The following is a 24,201-nucleotide window of genomic DNA, read 5'->3' as shown; positions in this document are numbered from 1 at the left end:
AAAACAGCCCTCATCTATCGTCACGATCTAATTGTCGTCACACGGCAAACCACGACTTGAAACCACGACATGCACGTAAATACAGACGCCTATGAGATTACACAGAGCCGTAAACGAGTGCACGTGGAGAGAAGTCAGTGCCAAAGCACTCACATCAATCCCAATTATTAACAGTTATTGTATGGACATTAATTAGTGTGGCACTGCTCTTGAATGTGCTCTGTGAAATAATTGAAAAGAAAGAAGATGTGAGAAAGGATTTGAATAATTAATTCCCGCTAAATTATTGATGTGGAACTTTCCTCATTATAATTAACCTTGGACCCACATCCTATAGCCTGCTTTACCATGAACCTTCTGTCCTCTGCCTGTGAAGCACAAAGACATTTGTTGCCTCAAGTCTGGAGCGGGGGCTGATTGAAAGTATACCTCAGTGTGTGTGTGTGTGTGTGTGTGTGTGTGTGTGTGTGTGTGTGTGTGTGTGCGTGTGTGTGTGTGTACGGCCATGCATCTGGAAATGTCTGTGTGTGTGTGTGTGCATGTTGGAGACAGCAGAGGTGGAAAGTAGCATTTACATTTACTCAGTTACAGCAGTTAAGTACAATTTTGAGCTTCTGTCACTCTCAATCTTGGCAGCCATCTACTTTTTCTGCACTTCAGATGTAGACGCTGTACTTGGTATACTTCACTGCCTTTATGTGATGGATGTGGGTACTACAAGTTACTTTGCCAAATGCAGATTTCTCACTCTGATAAGCTCATCAAATGTCACTGTCGTCAGGTAAAAATAGCGAATGAAAAAAAATCTAGAAATCGAAATGTCAACTTCTCTCTCGTGTAGCTTTTTGACATTGAACTGACATTGAATTGAGGAGGAACGCAATCGTTCAGCTCACCTGGAACAAGCAATCTGCAACTTTAGAGAGAATTGATTAATTGTTTAAAAGCTGAAATTATACATCCTTTGGATCCAGCTTCTCAAATATGAGAGTTTGCTGTTTTTTAACAGATCAACTGATCAACTGATCTTCCCATTGATTCATTGAGAAAATGATTTTCAGGTTACTGCTAAATACATGTAAATGCAAATATGTACAACTACTACACTATACTACTAATACAAAGAAGAAGGAGAATAATAACAATAATAACAAGAATAATTTTTTGTAAAGTGCTTTTCTGGACCCTAAGTACTAAGATGTACTTTTATGTCAGTTAAGTTTTAAATGCAGCTTTAGGATTAGAATATTTATTGCACCTCTGGGTATTCTGCATGAAACAGTCTGAGGTGCTGCTTGATTGAATGTTTCTTCCTGTGTGTGCTTGTGTGTGTGTGTGTGTGTGTGTGTGCGTGTGTGCGTGTGCTTGAATGCAGAGTGAGGGTGCATGTTGGAAAGAGAGAAGGGTGGGGGGAAGGAAGAGGAGTTGAAGATGAGAGTAAAGGGTATGAAAGGGAGGAGGGGGGGTCTAAGAAAAGGGGTGGGTGAACTTGTGTGTGGCGGGGGTGCAGCTGGAGGGGGAGAGGGAGGCGAGGGAGGAGAGGGGGAGAGAAGGGGGGCGGAGCTGCAGACAGTATCCCCCGCCCTCGTGCTCGTCTGTGCGCTCCTCGCAATTACCTGTTCCTACTGCACTGATGTGAGCGCGAATTGGCGAGCACATGCCACGTTGAGAGAAGAACATCCGAACTGAACACCAGCAACAGGGGCTCGCGAGGACCATTTGAGTTTAATCCACCTTAAAAAGAAAGAAAAAGAAAACTCCACCAAGTGGTTTAACAAACCTCCGAAACAAGAAGCCGACTGAGGATCTGAGAGACCCGCAAGGATGCACTTGTTGTCCGCCAGCTGCGTGCGTGCCCTCCTCTTCGCCACGCTCCTCCGCCAAGGTAAGCTTTTGTCCCAATATCCGGGCAGCGGTGGCGCTCACGCGGGGTTCGCCCCTGCACTGTAGCCGCAGATCAGCCTACATGAGAGGGGGAAAGTCCCAGCAGTCACACGCAGGTGCTACCGAAACTTCAGCCTGGGTTATCGATCACATTTCCCGGGGAGAAGTGGAGCAGTGACCCTCGTGTTTTTTTTTCGGTTTTAAGTTCGTGAGCTGTAATATAGTTCATGTTACTCGTATCAAGTATCTAGTCATGGATGCTCAATTTATGTGGATATGTTTTGCGTATGAATTTATGCGAGCATAGTCCTTTCTGTATTTTGTATTACGAAAAATGATTATCTTATTGTTTATTGCTATAAACCACCATATGCCACATATAATTCAGTGGTCATTAGTGTCCATGGCAATTGTGTTAGATTATATAAAAAGAAAATCTACATCTAATTATAATGCATGAAATAAAGTCCAGATAAATAAGACCAAGCAGTTTATTTTAACTTAATTCACCTCAGTACATGTTTTATTACATTTCTGGTCATATCTATAAAAGTTGTGTGTGTATAAACGGCTTATGTGAGATGACATTTTGTCCATTGTGCCACCCTTTATTTGTTTGCCCCCCCCCCCCCCCCCCCCACATGATGGGAGAGGCAGGCAGTGAGTTAGTCATCCTCACCCAGTCCTCACATGTGCTCATGCCATGATGTCATCATGATGCCTCATTCGTATGTGATTTATTTCTGTTAACCAGGCTGTTGAGCAGAATGATGCTGTGTTTACATTCTGTCTGAATTATTGTAATTATGGGCTGCCTGTTGGCTGGGGGGGGGGGGGGGGGGAGAGAGTGCTCCTGACAGTCTCCCACTAGTAATTACATGCAGGATTGGATTCATTGTGAATGTGTTGTAATGGTTTGTCCAAGGTATAGCAAATCAATAAGGTTCATTGTGTGCGATGTGAATGCAGCAACCCTGCCATGAAGTGGTGATTTGGACAATGTATGCTTCTTTTATTGAACAATTCTTAGTCCTACTTTTATGCTCGGTGTTTCATGTGCACAAGGCGTGACTGCCTTTCTGCGGGCTTCCTTGTTGTCTGCTCTGTCAGGCCAACAGGTAGCAGCACCATGTGCTCACATCACTCAGCCAGGCCATAAAGCAAAGCTGCAGAGCAGCTCAAAGTACTCCCTTGGAAAGGAGAGGGGTGGAGAGGTTGATCTCACTGTACTCCCTTATCACACCCCGGTGGCGCCTGTTGTTGAAAATTAACAACATGCAGCACCTATCAGTCAGGCTCAGGTGGTTTATTTGAGAGGAAATGAATGGCCCTTTTAAGGTGTTTTTACACCGCTGTGCCGCTGCAGTGCTGTGTGCTTGAGACAGGAGGAGAGTGCACTGAGTTGGTAATGAGGTTAGACTTCATGGTCGTCCAACACAGCAGTGTGTTTAGTTGGCATGCTGCCTGAAGTGATGGTCGAAACATGTGTGTGTGTGTGTGTGTGTGTGTTTGCCTACACAACAGATGGTCACTCTCGCAAAACCTGAAGGTTTCTCTTGGGCTGTTACAAAACACAGATGTTTGCGATTCTTCAATTTGCTCAATACCGGCTAAAAAAATCGGACTGAAAGGCTTTATTGAGTTTGGGATTTGCCAAAAAAACTGCATCGACGCTTGTAATAAAAAAAAAAAAAAGCAGGCGTGTGTTTATTATCTTCGAACTGATAGAAACCGGGGCTTCGTTGGTGAAGGCCGAGCAATGGCTAGAATAGAAAACCAGAGCTCTGAATAACTCTTAGAACAAACAGTCAGAAAGATGCATCTGTTTTTTTTTGTTCACTACCTTGTCTCCACCCTTCCCCCATCACCACCACCAGCCCCCTCCCTCCCTCACCCCCCCCCCTGAACAGACAGGCATTGCTCGGTGTCACAGCTGGTATTACTTGTCAAGCGAGTGGGGCTCTCCTTTTTGCTAATGGACTAATCTCTTGCGGGGGTCACCCAATTTCACCTGAGATAGATTCTGTCTCCCTTCTTTCATCTTTAACTAGGTTATGTTCAGACCTGCCTCCTGATGTTAATGCACAGCAACAGGAAAGAACGGCTTTAATTGTACACTTGAGTCAGACGGGAGATTGTGTACAACTATGTATTTGCGTGCGTGTGCACGTCCCGTCTTGTTTCTCAGCGCTTTCCGTTTGATGTTTGAAGACGGCTTGTGGTTGTTTCTTCTTTGAAAAGAGATTTCTTTGACTTGTATTGTATCCCCTTCATGCAAAATTCAGATACATTCATGAGAAGTATGGCAACTCAGCCGGATCATGGCTTTGAATAAAAATGCTGCGTCTTTCCTTGGTGCTATCGCTTTAATGCTTACTCTCTTAAAATAGTTTAGTTGTTTCCTGATCCGATTTTGCAAATGGCTAGCTCCAGAACACAATCAAATCATGTAATCAAGTTTAACTGTCTGAGTAATTGAGGAAAAACATGAGGTCGTATAAAAATCTGCAGCATTTAAAGATTTGATTATCGGGTGCAAAAGATCTTCAACTAACAAAGCGAACAGAGCTCCTATTAATCCATAGTTCCTCACACTTTTTAGAATTAGAACGCCTAAAATAGCCCCAAATGTAATATCCACACACAACTCGTCTCACTGATGGATGCTTAACCCAAATGTGGTAGCTCGTAATGTCTCTTTAAAAGCCCTGTGAGGACTCTCAGTCCTGTGTGTGGAACAAAAGTGTGAAGAGGATTCTGCCATCACACAGTTAGTGTACTTGTGTTTCTGATATAAAAAAAGACCTTAGTATTGAGTAGGAAGTGAGACATATGCCTTTACTCACCCAAGAATCACAACGCGAGTGAGATTGAATGAAAGACACAGGTGTCTTCTGTATGTGCATTATTTCTTCCTCAAGCCTTGATCGGAATATGAAATCGGCGAAAATCGGAGCACATGTGCTGTTGATGGAGAAAATAGGGAGGGGGGGGGGACACTTTCATGGGCGAGGTTGTACTGTAAATTAAAGCAGCATTAGGGTGGGGAGCCCAGTGTCACTTCCCAGCGGGGGGTAGCAGGATTCCTACTATCGCCCCTGGCAGCAGCGCTTTATAGCCGGGATGTGGGGCTCAAGCTTAATTAACGAGATGGTAACTTCAGCTTTAAATCACTGATGAATAAAGATAAAGAGGAAGCTATGGGTGACCTACAACTAAAAATAACCTGAAGTTACGATGAAATTAAAACATGGCGGTTGCATAATCATCAATGCTGCACAAGAGCAGGTTTTTAGCGCAACTCAGAAATTCGATACAAGCGTCGATCATTTAACCGGACAAATCTGTGGATACCAGAATTCACAAGAAATTAGGCCGCTGCATCAGCTCGTCCCCAGAGAAATGATGCTTATAACATATGCATCTGGACCATATGGTGTGCTAGCTGCTCAGAGACTTTAGACCGTGAATTGAACAGACAAACAAATGGTCCTAGATTGTGCAAACCATGAGTACAATTGGACACAACTGTAATTCTGAGGTAACACAGTTGAATATGTAACAGTGATTTCTCTAGGTCTGTCCGCCATCACACAGTGGGTTGTCCCACCAGGACACTGAACAGGTGGAGGAGTTGGGGGAGGTTTTTAGGGCCGCGAAGAGGCCGACTGTCTCATTATGATTCTTGCATGTTGTTGAAAAACCAGTTTGTTCCCGTCACTCACATTGAGCTAAACTGTGGCAGTTTTCGCCTCATTGTTCACTCGATTATAACTTTTAGAAGGAGTCCTTTTATGGCTAAAGCTCTGAAAATGTTGCATAGACTTTTTAGATTTGCTCCAAAAGTCTCATCACTAAATCCAACTTCTCCTTTAGATTAGATGTAGTGAGAAATATGGGCTACCACATGAACATGCTGAGTTTCCTACACGTCAGAGGGAGCAATTCCCTCTCTGCCGGACTCACCGAGCATGGAGATGTACGAGCGCTTTTGTCTTGAGAAAATGAAAGGACTTGTGTGGCAAAAGCAATCACTTCGAGGCAATGACTCAATGAGAAAGGGGCCTTTTGTTCGCCTGTGACAGTTTTACGCACACAATTATCTGTAAAACAGCAGCAAGTGAATCTTAATTACACTTTGGTGACTGTTTGCCCCACTTTTAGAGCCCGAGTGTGAGATATATTTAATTATCATAATCTCGACTAAAATGGCCTGTTCAGCCCAGCCAGGTTAAGAAAGGCCGGTTGAATTGGGCCCTTTGTTGACTTTTCATACGTGCCGTTTCACACTTTACATGGTTAAACTGAGGCGTGATTATTGTAAAGTGAGTGAAAGCATCGCAGTGTTTTACCAAACAGACTAACATCTCAGTTTACGCTTCGCCATTTTCTCACCATTTCCTCATTGTGCACACAGGTTTCTCACTCTGCCGTGCAAAATAATGGTTTATTTGTTATCCAAGGGGAGGGACCAGAGTTCTATTGTTTCAGCTGTAAAGAAAGGCTTAACAACAGGAGAGGGATGACTGTGCTATGCAGTAGTGCTTCGTTCTTTATGCAGGAATACCCCTATTGAAATGCATGAAGGTATCCTTGGTTTTGGTGAAAGCCCAACAGCACTCTGAGATTGGGCAGCTCTTGTCTCTGGGACAAAAAGTGAGGTTGTTTCTCTCTTTTGTCATTGACGCAGCCCCCCCGCTTTCACTGGATTTCCTGTGGACTCCCGCCGACTGTATTGTGATGCTGGCTCTTTTTTTAACAAATGAGTGTATGATAGCGACTTCTTGCTCCCGCTCCTCTCTTTGTCATTAATATGGAACAGCACACACCCCTCGGAGAGGGCACGGAGTAGCTGCTGCCTCTCCCTGCACTTCACACGTGCAACCTGACTGGGTGGGGCGGGTGGGGGTGGGGGTGGGGGTTTCTCCTCCATATGAAAAGCCCCGGGGCCACACCCATCTTTAGCAGGGCCTGGATCTTTGTTCAAATTCTCCATTAGATCATTGCTCTGTTTTAATGAATTCTTTGAGCGCTCTCCATTAACTGTGATGTTAATCCTTCGACCTCAGAGAATATTTAAGGAATACCGTGAAGGGGCCTGTGAAAAGTGTAGAGGGTGGGTGCTTATGTTGCTTTTGTTTTTGTAAATTACATTTAATGAACTTCTTTTTCTCATTAAAATGTGTCTTCTAGATTAGGCGAAGACAAAGACACTTTTCCCACCACTGACAGCAGAGCGCCAGCAGCAGGGGCTCCTACTGACCCATGAGGGGGGTTCGTAGTGAACCTCTGATATTTATGCCCCCGCGGCCATAAAATCATGATCTCTGCCTATTTATGGGGCTCAAGTGGTAAGACAGGAGATTGCCAGTGCGTCAGGCCTTTCTTCTGACTTTGTCTGAGTATCATGGAAGTCAGGCGGGTTGACACAGCTTCTGTACAAAAGGTGAAACATCCATTTGGAGCCTGGGGCCAACTCATAAAATGACATGGAGTTTTGTCTTCCATTCCTTTCTGAATCATCCTCTGTTGGGCCAAAAGCTCGTCCGCAATACTGAGAATTCTCTCTATTCATTCAGACGCTGTTTAGCAGTGTTTCATTGATGAATCCCCGTTACGCACTGCCTTCAGGATTCAACAGAACAGTCTTGTGTCTCCATTTGACCTCGGTATTCACATTCTCGCCATTTTAAAAGCTGTTTCTTTGTGTTGTGTTGATGTCCACCATTCTTCCCTCATAGACTCATAGTGCCCAGAGCTATCTTTGATTACATACCGCTTCGGCTGAAGTTGCCGGAGACAGGAGTTCTCATTCAGGGAGATTCCCTTTACCGGGGATAGCAAGAGTATATCTCTGATTGGAATTAAACGCCTGGCATTCTGTTAGGGCCTAAGTGTGAAAAAGATAGAAGATTAAGTGGTTGGCTCGTCTGCTCCAGGTCAGCCGTATATCAATACACTTGGGACTACCCTTGAACCTTTTATGGAGGTCTACAATAGGCTCATGGGATGGGGAGGAAAACCCACGTCTATTCTCACATGCTGGATGCCGCCCTTGAAATTTTAAATCATCGTGTTTTTCTTACAATGGTAGTTATCTTTAAAACAAAAATAATTTGCTTTACTCTTACTGGATGTCAAGCTGCTGTTGTATAGGAATGGTTGTAGACTCACCACTAGATGCTTTCAAATCCTACACATTGGCCCTTTAAGAGATTCACATTATATTTACCTAAAATATTTACCTAAAATGAATGTACAGGTCATATTGCCAAAAATAATGGATAGGCCATTTATTAAATGATTAGCCAAAATTAGCACATTAGCAACCAGATAAAACAATTATATAATACTTTTAGCTAATTATGTCAACAGAAGTTAGCTAAGCTCCGTTAGCTAAACAGTTGAAATACGAACCTAAAAGTAAAAGACAAACAGCAGTATTGTAGTATTCTTTGGATGTTGTTGTAACAACCCACTGATGCTCCAGAGAACACGTTTACTCCATATATTCATTAAAATGTAGGTTGTTATTGGACCCTGTTTGGGAGCGTTGCTCGCTCTAAACTGTACATCAGTCAGTAATCCCCCCCCCCCCTACTCCCCTTTGGATGAAAGACCTTTTCACATTCCACACCTTGAAAACTTTAGACTTCCACTCTGGCCCCAGGGCCACGTTCTTGTGTGCAACTTCTTGGAAAAACCACGATGAAGTGAGAAGAAAGGTAATCCTTGCATCTAAACGATCTTGTGTGCAAAAAATCATCAGAAAGAGCAGCAGTTCGTCCTCGGATTCAACATCAGATTTCGTACTAACGAGTCAAATGACTTGTGGAGGTGTTGGATGTTTTATGATAAGACACTCTTCTTTGCTCTTAAGTATTCAGCTGTTCTCCTGCCAGACCTTACAAGCAAGGTGAAGAGATGCTTGTCTGTTAATTAGATGCATTACTTCATTTTCTAATGGGGCGTCTTAAGAGGTCAAGTAGCCCCGTGTTCCCGGGGAGAATCTCTATGCATTACACATCCCACTGGTGCATTTTAGACACAGGATTTTGCACTGACTTATACTCTCGGCACAGGAAAACAACGACTCTCATATCACTGTGTCTCGACGGCATGGTGGTCGCAAAATAAAAAGCATGAGCGTTTAATAGTACACTCAAAAGCAGCCTCTTGCCATATAAAGTTGCTTTATTACAGTGCCTGTCTTGTCTAGAGTGAGGACATTGTAAAATGAACTTTGCAGGGTTTAATTTTGAGAAATGAAGATGCCATAACCCATTATACTTTCATTCATTTCCCCCCACATGCAAGTGGTGGATAGAGGAAGAGATGACACATCATTTCCTCATGTAATGATAGTGATTTCATTTCATTTCGCGCAGGGTCTGGTCACACAGCAAAAAAACTGACACTGAAAAGAGACTTTTTTTAGTGAGTGTCGGTGCTCTTTTCTGAGGAAATCTGAGGATTACCTGTCTCTCTGCCACAGCACGCTCATGTATAAACAGAGCCAACGCCAACGGACACACCAAACCAAGAGGATGTCACAGCCACCGCTTGTCATTTGTTCACCCATCTCCCACTGGGGGTTCTAATAATTGTCACCTTTCTTGCTCAGGCTGCCATTTCCTCTGATGCCATGCTTGAATGAATATATGTCTTATCGTCCTCGGTAATGTCTTGTGTTCATTGCATTTCCATATCTCAGGTCATTACATCTGCGAATATTCATGTTCTTAATATTAATAACTGAACACGTAAGAGAAGGCAGTGAAGAAGTTTGTTTTTAGTCTTTTTTTTCCCTCCTTCTGCTGAGAAGTTCTAATGAGCTATAAAACAAGACTAGATGCACAGCATGCTAACATGCTCACGGTGATAGTGCCATCACGCTGATGTTTAGCAGGTATGATGTTTATCATCTTCGTGGTTTAACCATTTAGCATGCTAACTTGAGTGCAGACGAGTATGACGAGAAAGCCATTATTTTTGCAGTTATTTGGTCATTAACGTCTCGCACAAATTTAAATTGTGACCTGAGGAGACCATGAATGTCTGTACTGAAAGTGATGATTCATTAAATATCAAAAGGAATTACTTATTAATTTTCTGTTGATCTATTCATCGAACAAGTGACTGCACAGCTCTAGTCTGTGCCGAACTTCAACGCAATCCATCCAACAGTTGTCGAGATATTCAGTCTGGAACAAAGCGGTTGCCCAAACCACCGACATTTGCCATCTGTAGCGCCATGCTGCCAGCGTGGCTAGGAACACATTTGCATGACGTATTTCCAAATACGTGTGTAGTTTCTACCACTATGTTGTTGTTTTTTGTTGTTTAACATCACAGCAAATGCCCTTATTTATCAGTGATCCTTTTGTTATAATTTAAAGCCCTTTCTGTACTTTCAGAGGAGCCATTGCCCCGAGCTCCTGCATTTTTGTCTGACCCCGCAGTCGAAGCGGCTCGTTGCTCCGGGGAACTTTCTGAACAGCGTGTTGACTCGGTTTGCTTGGAGGGGGGGGATAGTCTGTGCAGAGCAGTCCCATGGAGATGTTTTACCCCCCGAGCTCACGAGGCCATATTGTAGATATTTTGTAGACATCTCTCGGAGGTGCTCATTGGCAGATTTTGTGTGAAGTGTGGTGTTTGTGTGCTGCTCACTATCAGTTGGATCTGCAGGGCTTCTTGTGCTTTTGTTCTGGCTGGGCCACAGAGTGGGAGATGTGCTACGCCAGGGTGGATGGTTAAAAGCACTTACCCTGATTTATGGCTGCTCCTCATGTCATAGAGGAAGAAGAAAATGCAATAGCCACCAGTAATGAAATTATCATGCCTTACTCGCCTACCCAAGACGACGGTGACATATGTGGAATGACATAAACTGAGAGGGGTTGTCTCATTTTACAGAAACAAAAGACACAAACAAAAGCGCAAGATTGACATTTCCATCTGTTATGTGTCTTTAGAGAAAGTAGGATATCACTTAAAGTGACCTTTCTTTGAAAGATAAATTGTCTTTCGGACACAAGTTCATTTATTTCACAAAAACAAACAGTTTATAGAATGCACAAATTCATCATACAGAAAAACCAGCCTGGCGCCAGTGGAGTTTACACTGGTAAAGCCTTTCAGCCGAATAATGTCGGCGGTTATCCCGCCACGTAAATCTGAACGTCCTAAAGTCACAGAAAGACTCAGTGGTCGGACAGCGCGCGTTAATCTCCAACCTTTCACAGCACTGCCATCAAAGCAGACGTTGGTTCATGAGTATTAAATGTGAAACCACACAGATTTGATGTGCAAGCAGGTACATAATCCTTTGTATGTATTATCTGCATTCCATGTATTCCTCCCATCGCTCTCTGCTCTGTTTAGCCAGCAGAGGCTTTAGGACCCCCCCGGAGCCAGAAGCTAAAGCAGGACACAATTTGAAACCGTCATGCCCTCTTAAGACCAACCAGGCTGTTTGGCTTATTTAGAATGGGGAGCATTGCCTGCTCTGTTTCACAGTGAAGGGTTAGAAGGTCAGGCCTGTCATTATGAGTGCACACAACAGCATACATGACTCCTTGCTCAACGGATGCGAAAGTACCAGCCTTGCCGCGGCAATTACCAGTGATGAAAGCTACACAAAGCCATCTGCTGAACAAATGGAAATATCTACCTGTTAATATTTTCTGTTGTTTACAGCGTCACAAGGCATGCATTATTGATACGGAAAAGTAGGTGCTGTGCATTACATTGAGACAATACTACAACTATTGCACATATTTCCACTCATCATCCATTTTGTGTCGGGGGGGAAATAGTGGTCCGCGGCTCATGCGGTGTCTAACGAAGCACTTTAAGATCGATGAGTCGATGCTTTCTTGTTTATTTCTTGTTTATCTTGTTTTCTTGCCCATCACTGGTAGGGAAGTGATGGGCTCTGGACGAGTTCATCCCACTCGTTCTCCACCGCTCCGGTCAGGGCTGTGTGTGGCTCTGGAGCCAGCTCTGCTGTGTGGACAAGCCTTTTATCTTCAACAGGGGGCTTTGTTGTGGCAGCAGGTTTGATTGGTATCCTCAGGCACCTGCAACCGTAATATGTTCATACAGATAGTATAATAGTAAACACAAGTGCTCCCCCAGGGCCAATGTGCCGCATATGTTCAAAGGATTTCCTATTTATGGGGGCGCAGGGGGCAAGGACAGGGCGGGGCCACGTTTCCAGGAAAGGGAGCACTTGCGGTGGAGACAGACATGCAAGTACTTGAACAAAGAGCTTATTACAGGCGGGGTAAATAGTGGGATGTGTATAGCTGCTAGCTGGGGTAATGTTTAAAAATAAAAAACATAATCTAATACGACAGAATATTCTGCCAGTATGATGATGCTTTTAGTCTGATGGTGCAGTGGCTGTTTCAACCTACCCTGCTGTAGTGCTTTGTCTGTTCGCATATATAATATGTGGAGCAGGAGGGTGTGGCATGGGTCTTGGCTGCGACTAACTATCATTATCATTACAGATTCAGCTGTCATTTCTGTCAGAAAATATAGAAGAAATACCCTTCACATGTTGCTAGAGCCCAAAGTGACGTGTGCAAATCTGGCCAACAGTCCAAATGATATAAAACAGAGAAAAGTAGCAAGAGGGTCTGACATTTCCAAGACCGAACAATTATTCAAACAATTATGATTTGATTATATTTCATGAATCAGTGCAAAATCTTCATTAGTCACCAATGTTGAGCAAGAGGGTCTGTAATGAGCTAGGACTGTAAGTGATCAATTGAATACAAAACGAGCTGTTGATTATCCTTTTTTCTCTTAACCAATTAATCTTTAGGGATATTAAAATTGAATTAAATTCCTTAAATTGCTCGGTTTGTCTGACAAAGAGCCCAAAAATATAAATTTACAGCGATACAACAGAGAGAAATCATTCAGCTTTAAAAGTTGGATTCATCGTTATGTTTGACATTTTTGCTTGATAATTGACAGAAACATATCAACATTTTTTTGACTACTTTCTGCTAATGGATTCATTTTTTAATCTGTTAATCGTCACAGTACCAGACTCCCTCTTTCTCGCTCTTTTGCACGTTAGTGCCGAGGACCCTTGAGGCTATAACTATAACTGATTACAAACGATGTCCGATCTATAATCGGACATCCTGGAAGTCAGTCCCGCTCTAGTGGCCCCAGTTGCTTCAGGCAAGCGAGGCTCGCAGGTTTTACGGAGTGTATGCATAAAACTGAAACCTCCCGTCTGGTGTGATACCTCTTGAAGAGACTTGCCGAAACGACGAGCACTTTGATGTCAAGAAGGTTGTTTTGAATGTGTCAGGAATATTTTAAAGCGGCCTATTAACGCATGTAGCTGCGCAGGGTGGGAAAAAAAATAATAACGGAAAAGGTTATAAGAACTTGAAGATTCACCTCATGGACTTCGATTTACGAGTATCAGTTCAAACTCGTCAGTAATTCAAAGGGCACTATATTCATTAGTGAGAAGCGTTTCTCACTTTTAGAGGCTCCCGTCTGGAGCATCACACCATCTGCTGCACCTCTGTAACCCTTACATTTATTTTATTAGGCTGTAAACATTTATTTCATTATCAGTGTGACTGCATTTTTTTCAGCCTTAATTGGCTTGATTATACATCCCAGTGATTGCTGGAGGAAACGGGTATGTGATTGTAATTACATAGGCTGTAAATAGAGTTTTCAAACAGCAAGTCCCACCCTCTCTGTGCATTGATCTGTGCCTCATAATCTCAAACTCAGTATTAACATTTGGAAACCATTGAACCATGTGATCGTATACCTGCTTTAAGGCTGAACTCAGATGCATGCATCTAAAATGCTGCGAGTGCAGTTGGATACACTAAAGTCCCACACTACAGACATGAATCCGAGCTGCAGTTGATGGAATGTGATATTTTCTTGACAGGAGTGTGCGCTATCGAAGTAAACTTTGATTCAAAGCCTCTACGATTGCAGGCAGAGTTGTTGCGTGTGGATGCAAGCTCTTCATTAGGCATGGGCGAGCAGGACACATTCAATAACGCTTGTGGGATCCTCCAGCATAATATAGTTTGAAGCCTCTTTGGCATATGAGAAAGTTATCACGTTGAAATGACTCAGCAATAATTAAGAATGAATGAGTGGTTTCTAATCAGGCGTCTAAACTGACTGGATTCAAAGTTAATAGGTCCCAGGTTTGATATACACAAGATTAGCATTTGATATGAACTCATAAGCAAATTTGATAGGCGTCCTTTCTTTGGTGCTTTTAGGTATGGAAGTGAAAAGAGTGTTGAATGTCAGTTGAACTCAGTTTATTTTCACAGCAGAAAGAGAATTACATGTCTTTGTTTATATATTAACACAAAGGCACAGTATATACTTGATTCTGCTTTGTCCTTGGAGAGGTGGAGTTTTTTTTTATTCTTACCTGAGAAACACGGCCATCATGGCACACAGTCGAGACATTGGAATCCATTAGCTTCCCCCTATAGTCTCAGGTACTGACAGGGAATTTGAAAATCAATCTTGTTCATTCATAGCCTCGAGCCTATGGTGGGGTTAATGACCGCTCTTCCTGAAACAGGAAAATGAACTAATTGCCAAAATGTTAGGCACCGCGCTGCATTAGGACGGGTTAATGGATAAGTAGTAAGCGGTGTGGTTGCGCTTTGTTAATGGCCTAATGTTGCCTTTAATGGCACGTCGTTAATGGGAGTTGTTGGCGGACGCTTGGAGTCAGGACTGTGAGCTCTCCTGTGATCTGCCCCAAGTCTACCCACAGGCACCTCACAAGCACTTCTCCCCTCCGGTCCCCTGGCCTGCGCCCTTCAAATACATAATTCACGATATAATGGACGTGATGTCTGAGTGCACTTAGCACCCGATCACTCCGGCAGCAGGCTGCTGTCTTAAGAGCAGTCCCCGCACTTGGGCTCGCATGCTTACGCAATTTATGACGGTTTTTAAGAGGGTTTTTTACGAAGGCTCGTGTGGTCGAGTGTAAAGAGGAGAACATTTGAAAGACTAATGATCGTGCCACAAGATCAATTTCTAGGAAACCTTATGGCAAGTCATTTAGAGTGATAATCACCCTTCTTGTAATGTGCTTTTATCTTTGCCATCTGTCTCGCTCAGAGAAAGAATTAACAAAATGACTCTGTGATACTGCCAATAATGTGCAGAGGCAAAACATTAGATACTTTCCGGTGGATACACTGTATAAATATGTGTATAATTGTGTATACATCCGTCTTTAAGCCTTGTGGTAATATTTACTTCTGCTTCCAGTACCAACAGAAACCTTCCCCTCTAGATGTTAGCTCTCTTCAGTGATTTGCTGAAGTTTTGCAGACCACTTTAAGCCAAATCAAAGCCTCATTGTCTGCTTTGATTGTGCCGTCTGCGTCTTTAGAGTGAGACAGTTATTTAAACGAACATCATTTATTAAATACTCTTGACAATGGTTCCCTTTTAAAATCTCACTAATCAAAGGGAAAAATGCAAGAGGTTCTGGAATTTTCTTTTTTCAGATTTTTCCCTGTATTCTGTAAATCTTTATGTTGTGTCTTTTATCCAGCTTCAAGGCTTAAATGCCATTTGATGTTAGTCAGTCAGAGTAGGCACGGAAAAGTGCATAAATTGAGATTGCACATATTTTCTGCGTGTTGTTGGAACGTATGAGAGCAGTCTCTCCAGGGAGACGCTAATGGGACAAGGGTTTGGCAATCTACCTGGCAGTCTGAGGTCTATTTTGTGGCTTGGCACTGTATTTTTTTCTCATTACCTTGCATAGCGAGTCAAACACAGACGTGTCATCACGTTGAGATATTTTTCCACTGGAGCCTAAATGAAGCGGAACACTTTCTAATACATCAGCATTTTGATACCAGTCCCTCAGAATCACATCCTTTCTCCATTACTGAAACCAACGCAGACAATAAAGCGGTGAGTTACTCGGACAGTGTCCTTAAAGGACCAGAATACAATTTGGTCACAAGACATCCTGTGTTTTGAGGACTCACTGCTCCCTTTGGGCTTATTATTCCAGCGCTTTTATTGTCTCCACCTACACACGAATAACCCACAGGTGATGCAAAATAGTTTCCACCTGTTGTCTGGGGATTGTCAGCAGGTATTCTGGGAATTGTAGGAAATCGAAGAGATGGAACCAAACAAGATATGATGTATTGTGCACTCAGGTCTCTCGCTTGAATTATCTCCTGCTATGCAATCCGGCAAAAAAAAGAAGAAGGATTTAACAGTCAACTCAGCTTATCTGCCTCTGTCATCACATTTTGATTCAAATATCGCTGAATTTGGATTGGTGCACAGAGGTATGTGACATCTCATTTTCCAACTAAGCCTCACCCTCTTCAAATCAGCCAACAAATTATAGAGCAAAACAAAACGCGTGAAATAAGCAAAGCTGGATTAACTTTGCCAGAAAATATTGTTTTCATGTAAGACGCTATCAGTCGCAGAAAGAAGCTGATTAAAAAATATGTTTTGAGGCTTTTTAAAACCTGCATTGAGAATCAAGGATTTATGACATGAAAGATTTATCTGTAACAACGTGGCATTTCTTTAGGGAAGCAGCCGTCGAGTACACAAGTGGCTTGAAACACCTGAAGGCAAAATAAATATTTTCCTCCTCCTTGAGCCCTCCTCTCCTTCTTCGTCTCAATCCCCGACGAGAGGCGGAAGCAGCAACCTGATCCCTCAGAGGCAGGTCTGCACAGGTACTGAAGGCCCTTCTCCAGACGAGTCTGAAACCAGAGAAAATGAAGCCAGCGTGTTGTTGTTTTTCTAGTTACGAGGCAACAATGGGAACCCGACAGGTGGGACCACAGGCAATGCATTAGCCCTGTTCCCGCCTGATGTCGTCTGTAGGTGTCTGTTGACCACACATGATGCGGCAAATGAACATTGTTGTCTTTAGCCTGAGGGGGAGAGATAGCTCTCTCCCCCTCAGTCTCTCGAGACACTTCACACTGGAAACCACATTTTATATCTCGGGAAGGGAGAGTGTAAAGCAGCTTAGGCTATTCATTGCTCAGGTATGTTGAAGTAAAAAAGATGCATGGAGAGCACTCATGAGGGCTATTTCGGTGAGCATTACTCCTCTGCACTTTTGCATTCTTCGCAAAACCACCTACATACACATTACAGTTTTTGCCTTATTTTCCCGAGTAACACGCAGCATGAGCATGAGTTTGCAGAGCATGAATACTATTGTTGGTTTGGTCGCGCAGTGCTCTAAAAATGTGCCGATACTGCCGGGTTGAAGGAGTGGAGCCATTGTGCTTAATATACTCAGACTAATCATATTCGTGTGTTGTACATCATTCTCCATTTGCTGTCCATTCTCCTCAGCAGCACACAGGCTCGCTTTGCCCTGAGGTGACGAACATGGCTCTGCTCAGTGTAAACTGGGAAAATATGAGAGCTTTTTTATTTTATTCTACTCTGGTTGTCCTGTTTTTGACACACAAAAAACAAGCCAATCATAGAGAAGTAGATTTATTAATTAACAATAACTATTTCTGTCGTGATTTTCAAGCAAAAACTCCAAACATTCTCTATATTTTCTGCTCATTAACACAAGATATTTGGTCTTGGACTGATGATCAGATTTTCACTTTTATTAATGTCAGAAAATATCACACACTCTTCTACGCCATAAAACTAATAAATAGGTTGTACTCATAACAATGTTTCTTATGAAACTTCATGATAAGAATCTGAAGGAACTTAAAAACACTCAAAACAAAGAGTGGCTGAGCTGCACTGCAGATGGAGCCTGTGGGTAACGTTGCACAAAATGAAACCTTTGTCCCGAGTGTTTCCGTCCATAAAGGGACCCTCTTTTCTGATTGATTCTCGCCCTTCTGAAGGTCAAAGAGGTGCAGGCAGGCATCTTTAGGGTGCTGGAAAGCTTTCTGTGCCCTGGAACAGATGGTGCAGCAAAAAAAACGAGGCTTGTAAAATGGCTTGAAATCTCCACGTCGCCGACTCATTTCACACAATGCGGCTCTTGTCGACCCCAAAGTACTTCCACAAACTCGTGCCTGCTGCATTTAGGCCGCTTCATCAACATCAACACCAGAGCTCCAACAATTATTCAGCAACTATTTTAATAATCATACCAAATATTCTCCGGTTTGCTGTTTATTTTTGTCATAGGTGATAATAAACTGAATTCCTCTGGGTTTTGGACTGTTAATTGCTGAAGGGTGAAGACGTCACCTTTGGCTCTATGAATGTGCGATTTCTGGTATTTCATAGACAAAACGATTAATTGAGAAAAACAACGGCAGATGTATGAGTAAGTACTGCTTGTTGCAGCTCAAATCAGCAGCAATTTGAAGGACGACTGACTAGGATTAAAAGACTCGACGAGCTCCTTCAGGTTATACCGTGGCAAGGCTTTGCTTTGAGCTCAATGCTACCCTTAGATGAAAAGCTAAGGGATCATCAAAGTGATCAGGGTTCATCATGTAGGAACCGTGACTGTCTGTGCATAGTTTTGCACTCAAAACACCAAATTTGAAGGCGACCCATTAAACAACCAATTTACTGACAGACCAATGTTGTCGTCACAAGAGCCATGCTGCTATCATCACGAAACAAGTTCACAGGCTGCACATAAAAGCGACAGAGGCCTAATGGTTTGGGGGAAATACTACCACCACCCTTCATTCACCGCAACATACAGAACAGAACATACAGGACCACTTTGCCGCGCATGCGTCCTCATTACATACGTCAAAGATAGAGTCACTCAGCTATGGGCTATAGTGTTTTTTGCCGAACAGCTCTCGACAGTCGGGTAAAAAATACGAGCTGATGCCCATCGTTTTACGCCATAAAAACACTGACAGGCAATTACAGTCGTCGGGGAAAAGCTAAATTATAGAGCACACAATGTTGACTTTTGCAATGGAGGCCTCCATGGTTCAGCCTGCAACATGAAGAGTGTGTGAAAGGAATGTTGTGCAAGTGTGCTGTCAGTTATCCATCATTGACATGAGTGCACCCCTTCCCTCGAGACAGAGATGGACGGAGGTAGTGAGGATGTTGTTCAATATTTTTTAAGTAAACACCCTGTTCAGCAAGCTGGTCTGGAACACGTCGGCAGCATGAACTACTGTCACAAATCAAATACAGTCGTGTGCTTTTCATAGTGAAATATGAACTACGGGTGTGAGCTGACTAAACAGCAGCCTATAGAGCTCATATATCAGCCTATTAAATGGCTACAAGGACGCTTCGGGGAACCCGCTGGTAGACGGAGCAATTTTTCCGAAACATTCCGCAGCTTTCCATTTGACAGCAGTCCTTCTATTTTTCTTGACGGCAAATAATGAGAAATTTGGCCTCATCGAATCTCTGATCTCTCCTCTTTTCAGCACTTGTTTAATTATTTAAGAAAAGACAAGGACGAGGAGAAGAATGTCACGGAGGGTTAGCTTTTCTTTGATTTCTCACTCTTTATGCAAGCGCCGTTCACTATAAGAATCTCACCTTTCCTCAAGTATTATCGATCTAGTTGAAGTGGTTCTGTCTGCTCCCTCACCGCTGAACCGCTTCTGAGGTGAGACTATTTGCCATCAAGTCTTTGTGGACATGCACCATGGGATCTCCATTCACTGCACAATCCTCATTTTCAGCTCTTAATACGTTTGTGCCTCCGTTTTCTTTTGGATGTTGACTTGCGCACACACACACACACACACACACACACACACACACAAACGGGAAGGGTAAGGTTGCAAAACAGGGATATAGAGACTAGTGTGGGGCGGTAGCTGATTTCCCTGGCGGGCTTATATCTGAGCTGTCTCTTCTCAGGGACAGAGGCGCCTTAATCAGGAACATGAAAGTGTCTCCTGTGGCGCTGCCTCCTGTCTCTGTCACTCGCCTCTTACTTGATTTACCCGCACCAAAATATTAGCAATTATTTCTGTCCAGTATGAGAACTCTTCATTCTTTTTTCTAGTATAGATAAATTCACATCAAACCTGATCTGCTGATTGGAGACCCAGAGTCGTCTTCATCTTAATTAACATCGTTAAGCTTGATTTTTCATTACTTTTAATAGTTTTATTAGAATTGTATCTAAACCTGTTTCAGAAGTCTGCAAAGAAAAACGTCAGATTGCAGTTTCAGAAAGCCCAGCTTTAAAACATGGTTGAATACAATGGGTTTTCATGTGATCTGTTTTCATGTGATCTGTGATCTGTCTATGTGATTAGCATTAATAGTTTTTAAAAAAGGAAACAAATTACAACTAGAAAATGCATTTCCTGCTGAAAATGCGTTGGAATGCTGAAAGCTGAAATTAATCTCAAAAACATTGCTGAAAATAGATATCCAATTTTTAAAAAATTGCAAAAAGCTTAATAATTCAAAAAGTTGAAAGATTACAAATATGAAGTTATATCACCCCTCTCCTGAAAGAGCTGAACATTTTGATATAAGAACGGTTTCTGTAGCTTAAAATAATGCCAGCAGTAGTAGTAGAAGTTGGAGTCGAAGTATTAGTAATTAGAAGAAGTAGTAGAAGTAGTCGTGTCAGTAGTCGTAGTCATAGCTGCATTGTTGGAATGCTTAACAGCATTCCAACAATTATGATTACTATTAATATTTTGCACAGGATCTGGAAGTAAAGCCAATCGCAACAAATCACAAGGGTCAGACTGTTTGTGTCCATTGCTCCCTCATCATACAGACAACTTGTAGAAGTGATGATTTTTTTGTATGCATAGTGTGCGTGTGTGTTTGTCAATGTAAAGTCACACTGTTCACCTACTTGTGTGGCGAAGGATTACCTTATCTCAGTAAGCAGCCGGAGCTTTGTCTTCTGTAACTCAACATGTGCAATTTATTCTCATTGTGTAAGAGTGTAATCTGCACCGATAGAGCCTTTTCCTTCATACAGACTCTTATGAAGTTCTCAGAGAGGCTGAACACAGCTTTATTTAAATATTCAAAACTGCCGATTTGAATTTGAAATCTGAGGAGTCCATTATACAGGAAGTGCGATAACCTTTCCAGCCCTGCGGTGCTTGCAATGTAACCCGCATATATTTGACTCTGGTTACTTAACAATTGTAAGATTCAGCAGAGCAGGTTGTGCAGGACTTTCCTGAGAAGTGTGAGGCTCAACACTGGGGGAACGCGTGGACTCCGATGCCAGCTACTTTCTAACAGTTTGGACGGTTCCTCGACCATTAGAGCATTCTGGCACCGACGTACCCAGGTGTGACACATAATCTACACTGACAGATTATTTTTGGCACTGTAAAGTAACTCCAAATATGAAATGTAGCGGGCTATCATTGGATTTGACACATATGCAAAACATGTGTCCATGTCCTGCACAGAGAGCTCATTAACTCAACCTCCTAATAGATTCACAAAGTCTCCATTTTCCGCCCCAGCGTGTGCAATCTTTTATGCCTCGACCACAAACCTGCTCGTGTAGCTAAAGCGCACTCAAGCATGAGAGTCAGTTTCATTAGATTTACATCAGAAAGACGGAACAAGGGAGTGTTGGACGGCCACATTAGCATACTGTGTTTGCACCAGTAATCTGCATCACCATTTCAGGTGGCTGGGACTGATGCACACCCAGTTGCCAATGTCTCGATGTGACGAAGACTCTGTGAAATGCAGGCGCACATTTACAGCACATTTGCTGCCCGTAGACAATTATATAGATTTCATCAAACGATTAAGTAAACAGCTATTATGGCATACTCGTGAATACTGGAATGTAATGTAAGCAAAATGACTTATTGAGGCCGATCAAATCTTGACTTGATTCTAAAGAAGCTTGTCATCCTTTGAATTGACTTCATGATGTGAAAGGAGCCGGCTGTAGGTGTGTCAAATCATGGATAATAAGAGGAATCAATGCAGGAGATGGTTTTAATTGTGCTGCAGTTGACAAGTGACAGCCTATCCCTGTGTTTGGTGAAGAATTCCTGGTAAAACTGTCAGCAGTTGAAATGTGGTGAGGTTTGTTTTCATCCCTTGCTGTCACTATTAAATGTCGCTGAGCCTTATTTAAATGCAGGAATTGTATCTATGTGGGTGACGTGCAGCACGATCAGTGTTTAATAGGTTTTTAGTGTGTGTTACACTGCTTCGATGCTCACAGATAAAGCTTTAAAAAAACCTGATTACAGTCATCACCACAGCTTTATCTAATGCAGCTTTAAAGCCCTGTTGTTCTCTATGTATATGTTTGTTTCCTGGTCTCTGTATGGGTAATTCCTCATGTTTTTGCATACATCAATCTGTCTTTAAATGGATGTCATAGTGAATTAGCAAACACTAAAAACGGTTATTTAGTTCAGTCTTTTTGTTTGATTATATCCACTTTTCCTGTTTTGAACAAAATATACACCGATTGTAAAATGGGGCATTCTACTTGTGAATGAATGTGCATGAAGCAGCCCGTGATTGGTTACGTTATTGTGGATATTAAGGGGAAAGACATTTTTGGACAGACACCGTCTTGCTTTTTTAGTCGAGTGTTGCATGAGAAGATCGATACCACACTCGACTATGTTTAGTACTGTCAGACTGTAGACTGCTAGCTTAGTTTAGCATGAATATTGGATACAATGAAACAACCAGCCTGGTCCTGCAAACCCTTTTTTTCTGATGTTTTACATGTTTTGTACAGATCAAACACATGGGATATCACACAATGTATGAGGGAGCGTTGGAGGTGCTGGCTGGTGAATTGTGTAACCTTTGCACAGAGTCAGGCTAGCTGTCTTTAAGCTATAGGCTAAGCTATCCGGCTTCAAATCTAACAGACACTCGAGTGATATCGTTCTTCTGATCTTACTCTCCCCAAAATAAATGTGGAACTCTCACTTTAATATGAGACTCGTGGCCACAGGGCAGGGCAGTCGCATTAGTAACAAAACTGGCAGGAAACAATGTCAAAAGAAACTGCATCAGAGCTGAACATGCAGCAGGACATGCTCTGTAGAAAATGACATTATTAAATTGTCTGTTGTTTGTCATCCGCTCGCTGTATTGGCTTTCCTGACAGGCGTTACTGGCTCTGGTTCGTTCAGCGCCGGGCTCGATGTTGTTTCAGAGCCGACGCCTCATAAAGATGAGTGACATGTGTCGGGAGTGGGAAGTTGTTCGGTGTCAGGAGGACGGCAGACTGTGTTTAGTTGAGGCTGACTGTTTGATATTGTTGTGAGTTGTGACATTATAAGAGTACCAGACGTTTAGGAACGTGTCTTATTGTCTTGATGTGAAAGTGACACTTGACAGGCAGGGTTTAACTTGTGGGAAAACAAAACAGACGGAGTAGGAAGCAGAACATTTGTGCTCATCCTGGCATCACAAGCCGCTCTGCCATTTCGCCTTAATGGTCCCAGTTGTTACCCCGCCCTGATGTAGACAATGGTAACCACAGTAGAAGTATTTACTTTCATTCAAACGGGATTCAAATGAGTATCACTCACACAGCAAATTTATTTGCCGCCCCATCTTTGCACCACTTCTGAGGAAACCTTTAAATGTCCGTGGAGCTCGGAGGGAACGTGAGACTAAAACTTTAGTTGCAGTGCAGAAAGGACATTAGTGTGCAGCAGTTTTGTTGTGCGTGAATACAATCGCACAATTTCAGGGTTGAATGCACACATTGTTTTGCACTTGTCCCGTAAAATCGACGAACATTATTTGTCCCCGATTCAACAGATGGAATAGGGTTTGGCCGCTGCTTTGTGCTCTTACACTTTGCTGAGCAGCTGATGAGCTGTTTTGGATTTTTAGCTGTCAGATGTTTTTTGTCTCCACACGCCCACTCGTTAATTAACTCAGCCTGAACTCAGAGAGGTCTGAAATGTGAATCTGAATACCAAAAACTGAGCAGCGGCGCGTTTTTTTTTTTTTTTTTACCACGGGGGCTGTAAAATAATCAGAACTCCATAGAAACTGCTGTTCTTAGTGAACACGAAGTGGTTTTGATAAATGGCAGTCAAATATGTACAGAAAGAGTGGACGGGACGACTTAAGCATTCAGAAGAATAATGGATTTCAATTTTCCCTCCAAGAATATCACGCTGTGTTGGAGCTGACCGGAGCGGCCCTTCTGAGGAAGTAATTGAACATTGTTTCTCTTTTCTTCTCTTTCGCAGTCAGCGGTTTGGAGACCGTTATCGGCCTGTATGGGGAAACACTCGAGATCCCCTGCAACATCGGAGCCATGAAAGCAGAAGACATCACGATAACCAAATGGAAATATGTAAGTCATACTGA

General features: G+C 42.7%; 1 protein-coding gene across 2 annotated transcripts in view; it reads left to right on the top strand.

The window, feature by feature from the left end:
- The first annotated feature begins 1,654 nt into the window (after positions 1–1,654).
- Positions 1,655–24,201, top strand: part of LOC306779446 (CD166 antigen homolog) — a 33,025-nt gene continuing 10,478 nt past the window's right edge. For both annotated transcript variants that reach the window (XM_079271370.1, XM_079271369.1), the window contains exons 1-2: positions 1,655–1,885; positions 24,081–24,187. In XM_079271370.1, the coding sequence (XP_079127496.1) occupies positions 1,825–1,885; positions 24,081–24,187 (168 nt within the window). In that variant the 5' untranslated portion in view covers positions 1,655–1,824. The remainder of the gene's footprint in view (positions 1,886–24,080; positions 24,188–24,201) is intronic.

This window comes from Melanostigma gelatinosum, assembly GCF_949748355.1.
Source record: "Melanostigma gelatinosum genome assembly, chromosome: 7".
In the NCBI taxonomy this organism is placed as follows: Eukaryota; Metazoa; Chordata; class Actinopteri; order Perciformes; family Zoarcidae; genus Melanostigma; species Melanostigma gelatinosum.
The sequence above is the reverse complement of the archived record's forward strand: the minus strand, read 5'-3'. Positions and strand labels throughout refer to the sequence as shown.